The 14,268-nt window shown below is 44.4% G+C and overlaps 1 protein-coding gene across 14 annotated transcripts in view; it reads right to left on the bottom strand.

Annotated features, from left to right (window-relative positions):
- MYO9A (myosin IXA) overlaps positions 1–14,268 on the bottom strand; it is a 174,006-nt gene that overhangs the window by 85,025 nt on the left and 74,713 nt on the right. For all 14 annotated transcript variants that reach the window (XM_088063197.1, XM_088063203.1, XM_088063199.1 and 11 more), the window contains 2 exons: positions 13,620–13,746; positions 6,358–6,447 (listed from right to left, as the gene is read on the bottom strand). In XM_088063197.1, coding sequence (XP_087919323.1) covers positions 6,358–6,447; positions 13,620–13,746 — 217 coding nt within the window. The remainder of the gene's footprint in view (positions 1–6,357; positions 6,448–13,619; positions 13,747–14,268) is intronic.

Below are 14,268 nucleotides of genomic sequence, written 5' to 3'. Positions count from 1 at the left end.
CCTTCAGGCCCTGGCAGGGGCTCTGAGCTCTCCCTGGAGCCTTCTCCTCTCCAGGTGAGCACCCCCAGCTCTCTCAGCCTGGCTCCAGAGCAGAGGGACTCCAGCCCTCAAAGCCTCTCCATGGTCTTTTCTGGACCTCTCCAGCAGTTCCACATCCTTCTGATACTGGACACCTCAGGGCAGAGGCAGCTCTGCAGGTGAGGTCTCACCTGAGCGGGGCAGAGGGGAAGAATCCCCCCTCTCCCTGCTGCCCAGGTTATGGGGAGCTCAGGGCCACTGGCCCAACATCTGCTCCCCAACAGCTGTTTGCACTGCCTTGCTGCAGGTACAAATCAGTCCCTTTCAGTTCCTCTGAGTTTTCAGACACCCATTTTCCACTTACAATTCTGATCACATATTCTGGTAAATACAGGGTGTGCTTATAATGACATCACATCAAACAACCAGCTCCCACCAGCTCTCCACAATTAAAGGAAGGCAAGAATCAGGTCAATTTTTGACCAAAAAGTTGTCTCACATCTTTTATTTCCCTTCTGTTGCACAATTTCACATCAGAATTCTCCCAAAAGTGTGAATAAATTCACGTTCTAACATGTCCTTGATCACAAATGGCTTAAAATTCTAAAGATCTGTTAAAATAATGTCTATTAGTAAAGTCACTTGCTTAAGAAATACCAATCATATTGGTTAAATGAAGTTAAGGAATTGAAAACATCATGGAATTTTAAATTTTTTTTCTGGAGAAAAAAAACACGACTCACTAACAGATGTATTTATTTTGATAACAATTTTTTGTCTCATCAGATGAAGACCAGGGAAAAAATGCAGAGACTGGTGAAAAACAGAGAAGCAGGTGCTGGACACCAGCCTGACAAACAGAATAGATGGGATGGAAACCAGGCAGGGATGCTCACAGGACTCAGCCACAGGCTTGTCTCCAGCACAATGGAAAGGGGATGGAACCACCAAGCCAGGTGGATTTGAGAGAGTTAAATGAGTGGATGAGTCAAGGCATATTCTAAGGCCTTGGAGACCTGCAGTGAGTAGAGATGGAAAAAACCTGAACTCCTTGGATTACTTATCAGCAGGAAGACAGAAGTGGCCCAGGAGGGCAGTTCCTCACACGGATTAAGATGATACTCAGATTGCAAACAGGATCAAGAGAAAGATTTTTAACAATCCCCAAGTTCCTCACAAAGATGTGACTGAAGTGCTCTGCTCCTGCATGTTCCCTACAAAACATCAGTCAAGTCACTGGATATTTAGCACATCTTTTTTTGGTTTTTTTTGAATACCTGAACTGTGGCTTGTGGAACTTTCCTACCTCAGTATAACTGCAAAAAAGCACACAATAATATATAAAAAAAGCGCCTGAAGTCTGGAGTTGAGGGGCACTTCAGGAAGGACAACAGCAACCCACAGCATGTTACTTTGCCACCATTAAAATCCCATTTTTCCCTTTTTCAACTACGTGCCTGCTGCATTTTATCTTATTAAGGAGAAGATAGCTGTGGCTGCAGGGATGCTCAATGCTCAAGACAGATCTGAATGAAAATAGTACAATCTCCACTACTACCACTGATGGCTCTATTGCTCCTGTAGCCTTTTCCAAGGATCCTTCCCATTGCTAAATGAAGTGGAATTCTCCAGCTCACTGTTACCAAACACAACACTGTGATTTCTCTGGAAACCCATGAAATGCTGCTGGCTCCATTAATGCACCATCTTGCTCCTGATAAAGTCTTTGACAGCTGTTTTGGACAACAGGCCAAGACCTCATCACACGGGTGCAGCCTTTCATGTCTGTGCAGCCTTTTTCCAAAGTTTATCTATGGCCTAAAGCTTCTAAAGCTTTGCACTGGCCCAAACTGCGCAGTTGTTTCGAGCACTGCATTAAAACACCATTCAGTGCTACAAAAGGAACAATGGATGGTTCCAGGATGCAGCTCCACGGCAAATGAGCCAGTGTGGCTCAGGAGATAAGAGGCAGCTGCCAGAGATGAATATAAGCATTATTTATATTGAATTTATATTATTTGTTTATGAATGTGGTGCTGTTGATTGCCAGAGGTGCTGGAGGTGCAGCCAGAGAGGATGGCAGTTCCCCTGCAGGGTCTCAAATCAAGCCCATGATTGCCATGGTGCCATAGCCATGAGAGGCGAAACAAAATAGTCTTGATTTCTCCCTGCAAAACCAGACCTCCCCTTGACTGCCCTCTCCTTAATTTCAGAAAGAGCTGTAGCTCCAGCGACATGGGGGTGTTAATAGCATGGTCAGACACAACCTTTAAACAATAAACTATGATTTACTGAATGATGAGAAAAGCTGAAGGCACGTAATGCTTTGTAGGCTCTTTCTGAAAAACCACATGCTCATCCCATAATCCCTGTAACATCCCAAGGATGGGCACTGACTACACACCAAGACTCCCACCCTGAAGTTTGGCTCACAGCTGTTTATTTACTCCTACCTATGGCTCTGCTCGAGCAGGTGCTGCTGCCACACACCTTGAACGCTCCTGGGTAAAATAAAGTGAAATGTAATCTTCTCTCTGTTGAGAAGAACTTGCTGAGCTGAAGATGACAGCACCAGCAACTGCTGGCACGCAGGAGGCTGTGATTTTAATTGCTGGAATCCTACCTCCACACTGGACTGCAGTGTTACATTTAACCCATTACCTGATCTAAATCAAAGATTCACAGACCGTTTAAGTTGGGAGAGATCTTAAAGCCCATCCCATTCCACCCCCTGGCACGGGCAGCAACACCTTCCACTAGCCCAGGTTGCTCCGAGTACTCTCCAGTCTGGCCTTGGACACTTCCAGGGATGGGGCAGCTGCAGCTTCCCTGGGCAACCTGTGCCAGGGCCTTACCAGCCTCACAGGGATCCAATTCCTCCCAATATCCCATCTGACCCTGCCCTCTTTCAGTCTGAAGCTATTTCCCCTTGTCCTATTAACTCCAGGCCCTTGTAAAAACTCACTCTAGAGCCTTTTTGTAGGCCCCCTTCAGGCACTGGAATCCTCTTCTTGGATTCGCCAAGATCATCCAGCAGAATAATTATATGGGGACAAGAATAAAAAAATCTTGACTTTATTAAGAGTAACACAGAGTTTTAAACTTTAAAATGGCACGTTATTCCCGAGGGAAAAGCCCAACTCAACTCCTGGGGCAAAGTCATCAAGAGGAAGTCCTAAGGGAGGGAGTACAGTGTGAATAAACAGAAAGGAGGTGGTTGCCAGTTGCAGCTTCTTCAACACTGCTGGGAGAAGAGAAGGTTTCAGGGAGACCTCAGAGCCCCTTTCAGTGCCTAAAGGGGTTCCAGAAGAGCTGGAGAGCGACTGGGGACAAGGCATGGAGGGACTTTGGACAAGGGGGAATGGCTCCCACTGCCAGAGGGCAGGCTTAGATGGATATTGGGAAGGAATTCTTCCCTGTGAGGGAGGTGAGGCCCTGGCACAGGGTGACCAGGGAAGCTGTGGCTGCCCCTGGATCCCTGGAAGTGTCCAAGGCCAGACTGGACAGTGCTTGGAGCAACCTGGGATAGTGGAGGGTGTTGCTGCCCATGGCAGGGGGTGGAATGAGACTGGCTTTAAGGTCCCTCCTAACTCAAACCCATCTGTGATTCCATGATGTCCATCCACAAGTTGTCTCCACTTTTCAGTACCTTCTACCCAAAACATGCCAGAATAAAAGACGCCGTTTTACCCAAATTATTGCAAAGATGAACAGAACCACGAACAATCAGTCTGATATCAATTCATAACTGAAGGAGAATGTTTCAAGTGAGCTGCCAAGCGTTCAAACCACTGTTTTTAAAAAAAAGCCCCAGATCAGAGGACTGTGTTTCCAATCAGCACACAAGAAGAAGGCAGGAGCATGCAGCCAGCCAGGAATGTGACATCACTGCAAATCCAACAAAGGCAGTCTCTCCACGCGCTCCGGGGCTGCAGCCCGGGAAAGGGGAAGAGAAAAGGCTTGGAAAACAAAACTCCAGCCTCAGCTCTAAAGCCTCCAAAATACCAAAGGGAAGGATCCCTTCAGGCCAACTCTGCCCATTCAAGGCTATTAAGAAGGTTGACAGTTATCACAGTGCCCTTGAGGGCACAGATCTCTCAGGAGCCAGGCTGGGATCATGGAATGATCACACTCACTTCTCATGAAAAGCATTTCTGCACCGAGTTGTCATCTCCACATACTCCAACACTGATGAAAGGGAGCAGGAAATGTCAGCCCCTGTGCCAAGCACAGAAAGTGAAACACTCCAGAATGGAGCGGACGCACGTGGGAACCTCATCAAAGCTCAAAACCTATCCCAAACTTAAATCTTAAGCTTTTTACATGGAATCCCAGACAGTTTGTGCTGGAAGGGACCTTAAAGCTCATCTCCATCCATCCCCTACCTCCTACCATGGGCAAGCCCCATCCCACCTGGCCTTGGACGTTTCCAGGGATGTAGCATCTATCACCTCTCTTGCAGCCTGAAGACTGGTAGATCCAACCTGCTCTTCTTGATGGAGTAAAGAAGCAAGGACATGCCAAAATTACATTATGCAATCCTTTTTTTGAGAGCCTGTGGAACAGTCTGCTCCAGACAAACTCCACTGAAACTTTCAGTGTACCAAGCTATGAAAAAACCCACAGGCATCTGAAGAATAAAAGAATTGCTGTGTCCATCAGGAAAGGCAGCTGCCCATGAGCTACAGAGGTCGTGGTGGGAGACCCATGTCTGCAAATCCTCAAACCCTCAATGGCTCCATCCGTTGGGGCCAACTATAATGCTCCTTTGTTAAATACACAGGAATAACCAGCCTGCTGACTCCCAAGAGTCCAGTGAGTCATGAGTGGGGATTATCAGCCATCAGTAGTCATTGTGAAGTCCCAAAATGTCAAATGAATTCCACTCTTTCTTCTTGGTTCAGTCAGGTCTGAATTTAAGTCACTCCTCCCACTCCCTGAGCCAGAGAAAGATCAGGAGAAGGCCTCTTACCATGGGGAGGTTCAAGTTGAAGCATCTCAAATTCTGCTCTGTGAGCAGTGAACCTGCTCCAACAGCTGGAAGTGCTCCAGGCCAGATTGGATAGAGCTTGGAGTAACATGGTCCAGTGGCAGGTGTCCCTGCCCACAGCAGGAGCTTTAGGTCCTTACCAACCCAGCCCACTCTATGATACCATCATTCTAAGAACCCTCCAGCAAAAGGGTAGTTATAGCTCAGTTTTAAACTTTTCTAGCCATTCTTTTAATGTCTGCTCCCAAGATGAAGGAGAAAAGTAGGAAGTGGAGAGAGGAGAAAGAGGAGAAAAGTGGAACACCACATTGATTAATTGTCCATCACAAAAACCCTTGTGAGATTTTTTGAGAGCCCTCGTGTGCCCTTTGTCAAGGCACATTTCACCTTTGCACAAAGGCAACGCTTCACTTCTAAATATTAAAGCTCAGTAATGGTTACTGAGCTTAAACACACCCTCAAAATGGGAGAAAAGATACTTTTTTACCCCCTTGGAAAAGGAGTGAAAATATCTCCAGCTGACCCCAGTGACAACACAATATGTTTACTTATTTGTGACACAACAGGCTGCTCTCAGATGCTGTTCAAGGTGCTGTGAATTCTCACCCAACCCTACAACAAGAGGGAATGGAGGGACCAAGTGTGGTGCGATGCTCAGTGTTCCTAATCTGAGGGATACAAGAATATTAGAGGCAGAAATAGCCAAAACAAGAACAGAACTTATGTATTTTGAAGAATGTAAGAGGAAAAAATTTGTTTCTCTTTACCAGCCACAGAATAGAATTCAGAATCCCTGAATATCCCATTTAGATCCCATATAACTACACCAGGGTCTGAGAGAAACTGATGGAGCTGTGGCTTCTCCAAAGCATCACACAAGGTCCCAGGTTGTGAGGGGTCTGAGGAAAAGCTATTGGGAATCTCCTATGGAGATCTGCAGCTCCTGCCATACAAGAACCAGCACTGACACAGGTACTCAAGAAGGCAGTAAAAATCTCCTGGAGTCATGGGTCAGCACTCTGCTGTGGCATCAGGGCTCCAGCTTAAGGAATGACATCTGGAGATGAACCTGCACCCACACACACAATGCCCAGCTCTGCTCTGGACAACTTTCACACAACCACAAGTCATTAAAGCACTTACAAACCATCAGAATAAAGTACAAACCTGCCTTCCAGGAATGGAATAGAAGAAAAGTCAATAATTTCCTAGATTAGGACACCCATTAGCTTCTCCTCCATTATTTTGACATAAATAAATAAAAAGTGAAAGAAACTTTGAGTGTGCATCTTAAAGTATTGAAAACGATTCCAAGAGCTGCCTTTTAATGACAAACATCATGTACTGACCTCTGCCAATTTGTATGGCAAGATCAGCTTCTCTCCCACTGTCACTGTCTTCCTGGTCACCAGGGCCTCAAACAGCATCTCTTCTTTCACCTAAAACAAAAGTACACATGTTAATGATTATTCTAGTGATTTTTTTATTTTATTTTAAATCCAGTTTTAAAAATGCTAACATTTAAACTTTAAAAAAAATTAAAATCCAGTGCAAACACATTCAAATTTCAAAGTTTAATTAAAAAAAAAATATAAAAAATTAAACCACTTCGCCAGACCTTGCAGAGTTAAATTCAATGGGTAAAAACATGCCATTGGGAGGAGCCAACTCAGCACATAAATCCAGCATCAGAAACCTAACACCAGGGTATTCAAAGGAACCTGATTTTCTGCATTCAGGCATCCTGGTTGTAACAATTTCCCACTGCTTTCCTTATTTCTGGTGTGGCTCCTCCCTCACACACTTTCTCTTGGCAAAGTAAGTCAACTTTCTAGTGCTGTCAAGATGAAATCATACAAATTACTCTAGAATAAGCCAAGCAGTGTCATCAGTTTCAGAGATATCCAAGTGAAGGAGGTTTTTTTTTGCGCTTTTAAGGGTGGGGAGGAGTCAGAAGGAGGAAGAAACCCTTGGAAAAGCACCTGATATTTACTCTGCTATTGGCACTGGATGTTTACTCCCTGAAGCCCCAGCTCCTGGCAAGGTGACAGTCTCTAATCAGCCCTCACAGGTTTGCAGAACAGAACTCATTTGTGTAAACACAGACACCTCAGCAAAGAGGGAAACGGTGCCGACAAATTAAGTGATACCTGTGGCTGCTGGGGAAAAGCCACTTTCCCAATCAGCTTCAAGACCCTCCTACTTTGAGGAATTCAGAAGAATACAGAATACATCACTTACATCTAAAGACTTTGAATTGTTGACTAATCTTCACTAAATTTCCAAGTCAAAAATGACATTGTGAATCTGGGTGAAAACCATGGAGCTCAGAAATAATGGATGTGGATTGACACAGAGCAGCTGCACTGAAGTCTCTACAAACTGCTTATCCTGCCTGAAGGACTCCATGCAGGCACCAGACCTCCTCTGGACATCTCTGATTGTTCAAAATCCACTTTCCTGAGGCCACCCAAAGCCATATTTTTATCACAGGGAAAGCATTTATGATTTGACATGGAAAATGGGAAATGTAGAGGTCTAACAATTGGACTCAACGATCTTAGAGGTCTTTTCCAGCCAAAACAATTCTATGTACATATTTTGACTTCAGGGTTCAATTCAGGAATGAAGAGGAAGTGCAAACAAGGCAGTGGAAAGTCAGGAATCTCAGAAACCATAGCAATAATGATGCCCTTCTGTACAAAAATCAACTTCTGCCAAAACTGCTACATGGGAGTCTCCCTGATAAAATCCAGGGAGTTTTTATATAACCGATTCTTCCTGCAACAAGAACTTGTGGCTGTGGAAGTCAGAATACATCAAGTCACCTGTATATGATGTCACCTGCCAGCAAGGTCTCTGTCACTGGAAATGACACTTCAAGGTTCATTTCTTTAGTGATAAGCACTACTCAGGAGCCCCCAGTTCCTACAATCTGATTTTACCTTTCAAAATCAAGCAGGGAAAAAAAGAATCTCCTGGTTCATCCAGAGATCCACAGCAAGACTTCACATTTGGTTTCTATTCCTCTGCATTCACCAGATGATGTGATTTTGTAATTTCCAGCTCTGCAGACACTATTCCAGCAGCTCTCGACTGCGGGACCATCGGCTGCTCTCCCTCAACTGCACAGTTTGGAACAAAAGTGAGTTTCACACCATCCATTATCCCACTTCAGGGATGCTGCAAACCTGCAGCCAGCATGCTGGCTTTTTTTAATTATCCAAGGCAATAAGGCAGAGGGGTGTCAGATGGTTCCTAATCAAAACAGTCCAAAGAAATATTCCCCAACAACATAAACACTTCCAAGTCCCAGATTTGTCAGCAAACACAGGGATTTTAAGCAATTTAAACAACTACCCACACCATCCCTCACATCCCCATCTCACGGTCACTCCGGTTCTTTCTCCCCCTGCTCTCTGGATGGAGGGAACCTGTGGATGTGCATCCTTCACCTCCTGACCTGGGGAGATCCCACTGAAGCATCTCCTTGTACAAAAACACTCTTGGCAAGGACAGGAATCCCTGCATCTCCCCAGGCCCCTGCCTGCAATTGCCACCCAGTGGAGCTTGATCTCGATTCCTTCATCGCCTCTGATGAACACCACGGGTGCAACCAAATCATCCTGATCTGCACTCAAGGTCACAGTGTGAAAGTAGCTGACTCCTGATGCCAGGGAGGAGCCACTGGAGCTTTCTAAAGATAAACTCAGCATGTGCCGATGACTAAGGACATGGAGATACTTGCAGCTTCCCCACATCCTACACTTCCTCCTCCATGAAACACTAAAATAGGGACACCCATTGGTGCAGAGCAGCGGAGAACACCACTCACTCCTTTACTTTGTGCCTTAGGAGTTTCACTCTTGGGTCACATTTCATGGATTTTTGCTTCCTGGTGCTAAAGGGCATGGCCTCCTCTCCCTCTTACACACGGCAACTCCTGTAGGAGTTTAGATCTTAGTTACAGGGACAAAATGCAGATTTAAGACTTTGTTGCCACAAGTGGGTCCAGAGAGGGCTGGAGACCTCAAGCTCCATGAGCCAGTGAGGGGTGAGCAGCAGCACCACAGCTGGGAACGTCAGCGGAGCACAGCGGGAGCAGGGAGCCAGCAAGGGCTGGGCTGGAGCCAAGGCAGGCACAGACTGCTTCTCCAGTAATTCTGGGGTATTATGTTAGAGCAGCTGAAGAAAAATGAACCATTTCCAGCTGGAGAGCAAGAAAACATCAGGTTTTGTCTCTCCTTCCATATCTGAGAAAGGGATTACAGTGCTGAGTGCTCACTCTAAAGATGCCTCGTGTGGAGTAGCTGAAAATAAATTCAGATTTCTATCAGCTCTTCTTGGAAAAGAGCTGAACCTTTTCCTCAGACTTTCTTTCAAATAACCAGAGAGTTAAAAAGGATGTGAGGGAACAGCTGGAGCTGAGGGAACAGCTGGAGCTGTGTTAGGGAGGTTTGGGTTGGATATTGGGAAGAAGCTCTTCCCTCAGAGGGGGCTGGCACTGCCCAGGCTCCCCAGGGAATGGTCACGGTCCCAAGGCTGCCAGAGCTCAGGGAGTGTTTGGACAATGCCCTCAGGCACAGGGTGGGATTGCTGGGGTGTCTGTGTAGGGCCTGTGTCTCCACAGATCCTGGAGTTACACTCAATGGTATTTGTGGATCCCTTCCAAATCAGCACATTCTGTGATTCTCTGAAGTTTTCTGTCCCTAATTCTGGCTCAAAATTTTGCATCCAATGATGATATCCCTAGTCATTGCAGGGATGTTGGACTAGATGAACTTTGGAGGTCACTTCCAACCCAAATCATTCTGTGATTCTACAAAACATCATCTGGAAAACAAATCCAGAAGAAAAAGCTGGAAGCAAGCAAGCACTGTCTGCTTCATAATCCTCACCCCCTCCCCAATTAATTTCCAAGACATTTATCACAGGAGGAGCCCCAGTGCCTGTGGGATCCCTCTGGGAAGCTGAAGGCCATTTTTTAGTGGAAGAAGAACTTGTGCACATAAATCTCCTGGAGAGGCCAACTTTAGCTCCAAACACAAATGTGCACTGGGAGATCTGGCAAAACTAATTTAGGGCACTTGATAACTTGTATTTACCTTTATTTGCACTGAGGTTAGGTATTGCACTGGTTACCTAAACCTAAAAACTGAATACAAAACTGCTCCACTGAGCAAAGACAGCATTTATCTCCTTCTTCAATGCTCCATCCATGGAAATGATTTCCCATTTTAGTAAACACACACAATTAAAATGTTCCTACTCTTCCAACAGAAAACAAAAAGTCTCTTTTAAGGTCAACTAGATAATTTCTAATATATTATTTTTGTTAATAAGCCCACAAATGAACTTTTCCAAGCTTTTCCCCCAGAAACACAAAGGTTTACCCAGTTTCACACAACCCTCTATGACTTCTGCCCAGGCCCTGGGATATTTTCAGTGCTTGCACAGGACTCCACGTCTGCTTGATCCATCAGGCAGCCTTGACATCACTCCTTAGCACAGTATTTCAGCAGAGTTTAAACAAAGGCCCTGAAAAACCTGCCAAAAGCATCACATAATCCACATGCTATGTCTATTCCTGAAAAAAAAATAAAAAATGGAATTGGAGTTTTACTGTAAATGAAACAATGATCTGCAGAGTCTGGCCAAAATCCTATATTGGAGTTTCAACAAATGCTGTTCTGGATGGTTTAATAAAGCAAAAACAGATTGGGTGGGGTTGTTGATATCTAAGAAAAAGCAAATCCATTGTAGATCATCATCTCCTCCCAGATTCCTTCAGAAAATCTCTGTATTAGCTTCTTTTTATAGGGACACAAATCTCATTACACAGAGGGAGAACAGTTGTGCAGAGGTGCTGCATTAACTGGTGCAGCAGGGAAATTCCCCCAGTTATCATTAGAGGTTCCAACAATAAACCAACCAGCTCATGAGAATTTGGGCCAGATTGCCCTTCACAGTGGGAGAAGACAGCAATCTTGCCTGTTCCTGATTTCACTCAGGCTGGTGGCTCCCCTCCTGCCCTTGGAGGCTATATCCCCATTGAGCCAGGCTGGAGCACCTCTGCATCCTCTCTTGGCTGCTCTCAGAGATGGCCCACACAGCTCTGGTCAGATTTTTTCCTTCTCTTTTCCATGTCAAACCTTGACTGAACAAATCCAGTGAGTCATTTGAGTATAAAAATCAACCCAAAAGTTCCTCCAAGATAAGGAAGTATCAGATCACAGTTTCTTCCATCCTTTTGCTGTGCTCTGGACGGTCCCACCACACAGCCAGTGACCATAGGAAAGGAAGCTCAACTCTGTCAACTTATATTTACTTTTATTCTTAGATGATTTCTCAGTTATTAGTGTCTAATGCCAAGATCTGGAGAGGGGATTAACAACTTTTCAAGCCAATTTGTAATTTTAGCAACAATAGGAAAAGCAAAACTGTTCAGTGACCACAAAAAAGGAGAATGTAATAAAAATAATTACCCAAATGAGATAAAATACAAAGTGTCAAATGTTTTAACCAGTATTTTGGGTCTCTGGCTGAGGAGAACTCATTGAACTTAATGTGGAGAGTTGTAAGTAGCCCTAAAGAGTGGTGGCTGCTCTTTGTAATCATCTGTTTCATCTGTTTGAACCCTTTGGTTCTTCCTTTGGGTCAAACCTGAATAAGCAGCAACATCTGTTGAGGTCTGCAAAGAGAAACATGGCATTTCATAAATGCCAAAAAATCAAGTCTAAAAATGAGATTATTTGCTTTATTTCAGTGGGTCTATTAAAAGGTTTATACTTGGAGGCAGCAAATCCTTCCAGTTCCAGTTCCCAGTTCCAGGGACAAACAACACCACTCACCCAAAGCCAGTGGTGCATTTCATCAGATCCCACTTCAATGCAGCAAGCATTGTCCTGATCTAATTAACAAGTATTTTATGTTCTAGATGGTCATTTAATTTGCAAAAAGAATTACCAAGATGAACAGCAATCTATCAATTTGCTCAGCTACATCAGATCCCAGTGGTTTGGTTTGTTTGTTTTTTTCCCAAATGGTGAAAAACAAATATTTACTTTTACATCTTGTTCACACTGCCTGCAGGTGCTGTTCCAGCCCATGGCATTAAGGCACTGTTGGATTGACATGGCTCAGCCAATGTCTCATTTCACAGAATTATGTGTAAAAACCACCCCACGACCTCCCCACGTGCAGATGTTGCAAAAGGGTTTGTTTGCAAAGGCAAAGACCCAAAGCCTGGAACTTTTTCAGATCTCTAAGTCGCTCTCTTACTCAAAACTTTTTTTAAAAACAATTACTTAACTGACTTGGCCACATTTGACAGAGTAAATCCACAACATTCTCCTCCCCACTTATATTTTCTTCCTGTTTATTTCTGCAATCTCCAAGGCCAAGATGCAAAGAGCATCCAGCTGCTCAGACCATATTTTACAGAAGCTTTCCCCTCCCTAATTTCAAAGCATTAATGAAGTGCCATGAAAATCCCTGAGAGCCAGTTCCCAAGTTCTGTAGGCAGGGAGATAACACAACAGTTATTTAATGGAATAAATGGGAAGAGCACCACGTGTACACCAAAGAACAAGCTGCCTTCTGATTCTACCGTAAAATCAGCACAAATTCACCTTCCAGACCACCCATCATGTACAAAAGGGTAAAGATAATTGTTGCTATAATCAACTACAATAAAAACATTTCAGTTGCAAGAGGTTTAGGGCATTTCAAGTGAAGTGAGACAGCAAGGGGAGCTTCTGACAACCTCAATTCATGTCAGGAGGTTTTTGAGCTCAGCTCTTGAAGGCTGAAGGCCAGCAGGACAAGTTGGCTCATTCAAGACTTTTCTCATGAAAAGAAGTAACACAGCTCCATAACCTGCTTGGGCTGACAGAGCAGATCTCCCAAGAACTTATTTAATGCTTTTGCACTGATTTGCAGAGCTGGACATGGCCTAAGCCAGACCTACAAACCCTTCCCAAGGGATGCCAGCACAGCAGTGGCTCACAAAGGCCAAGGTACCAGGTCCTGAACAGCAAAAAAACAAGAGATGCACCAAAGAACTCCATAACAGGCCCTTAAATAGGGACTAGAGGGATGAGATGGATCTCCAGCATCCCAAACCCAACCCTTGTGGAATCTGGCAGGTAATAACAGACAAAAAACACAGTGAGGGAGCCCAGCACCTCCTACAGCCAGCAGAGAACCAAAACACGGGGCTGTGGTTGTACCACAGCTCGAGTTCCTCAGACAGACTTTGGAACACATTTGAGGAGCACCAGCTGATGGCTGGCAATTGAAGACATGCCGTGCTGGACAGCAGGTTTGCTTCACATCTGCACCCTGCAACCTTTCACATTTGATCACAGAAACAGGATTTTCAGCCAATGAAACCTGAAGGTGAAAAGCAGGGGCAAAAACCCTACATGAAAATCCTCTTTAAAAAAGTTCCTGTACCTTTTCCCTGACAAACATGAACAGCCCATCGGCATGGAAACACACAAGAACTTAATTTTTAATAAAACTGGAAATAAACTGCACATGTTTTGGGTCCTAAATCAGAGGTGGCTTGTTTGGTGTGACAGTTTCAGGAGGGAAAGCAGAGCCTTACCTCCAGCAGCTCTGACACAACAGGAAGTATTTCAGGGTTGCAGATATCGATGGAGTCATCCCGGTACGTCTTCTTCTTGTACCGGATGTTCCCCAGGTGCAGGATTGCCGACAGCAGAGAGAAAATCCTGAACAGACAGAATTAATTTTCACTTGGGTTTTTCATAAAGTGAACAAAGAAGCAAATTTCACCCCCAAGGGCCACGTCCCTCTGTGGCTCATTCTTCTAATTTTCAATCCAAAGCATCCACTTTGGCTCATGTCAAAAGATTTTTATTTAGTCAAGCACCAAACTTGCATTCATACAGTTTCCTTGAAAATTCTTTAACACATCAAACACACAGTTACAAAATTACAGCCCATGTAAGAAAAATAGAAATCCTTCAGTAATCTTGATATCCAGATTAAATATTTATCATACAATTGCATAAATTAAGGGGTAGACTGGGCGTAGCCATGCAGGTGATATCTCTCAGTCCTCTGGGACACGTGTTTTTGTCACCTTCTTGTATCTAGTCCCAGCCAGGAACAAAAGACTGTCTAAAACAGCATAAATGCTTTTATAATATCTAAGCAACTGAGACAAAGAAAAACTATTACACTTCAAGTAAATTTATCCAACCAATTTTTCTGTTTTAGAGGGAATTTGG

Source organism: Pseudopodoces humilis, chromosome 16 (genome assembly GCF_049639895.1).
Source record: "Pseudopodoces humilis isolate 2021_Gansu_Grassland_sample_001 chromosome 16, ASM4963989v1, whole genome shotgun sequence".
In the NCBI taxonomy this organism is placed as follows: Eukaryota; Metazoa; Chordata; class Aves; order Passeriformes; family Paridae; genus Pseudopodoces; species Pseudopodoces humilis.
The sequence above is the reverse complement of the archived record's forward strand: the minus strand, read 5'-3'. Positions and strand labels throughout refer to the sequence as shown.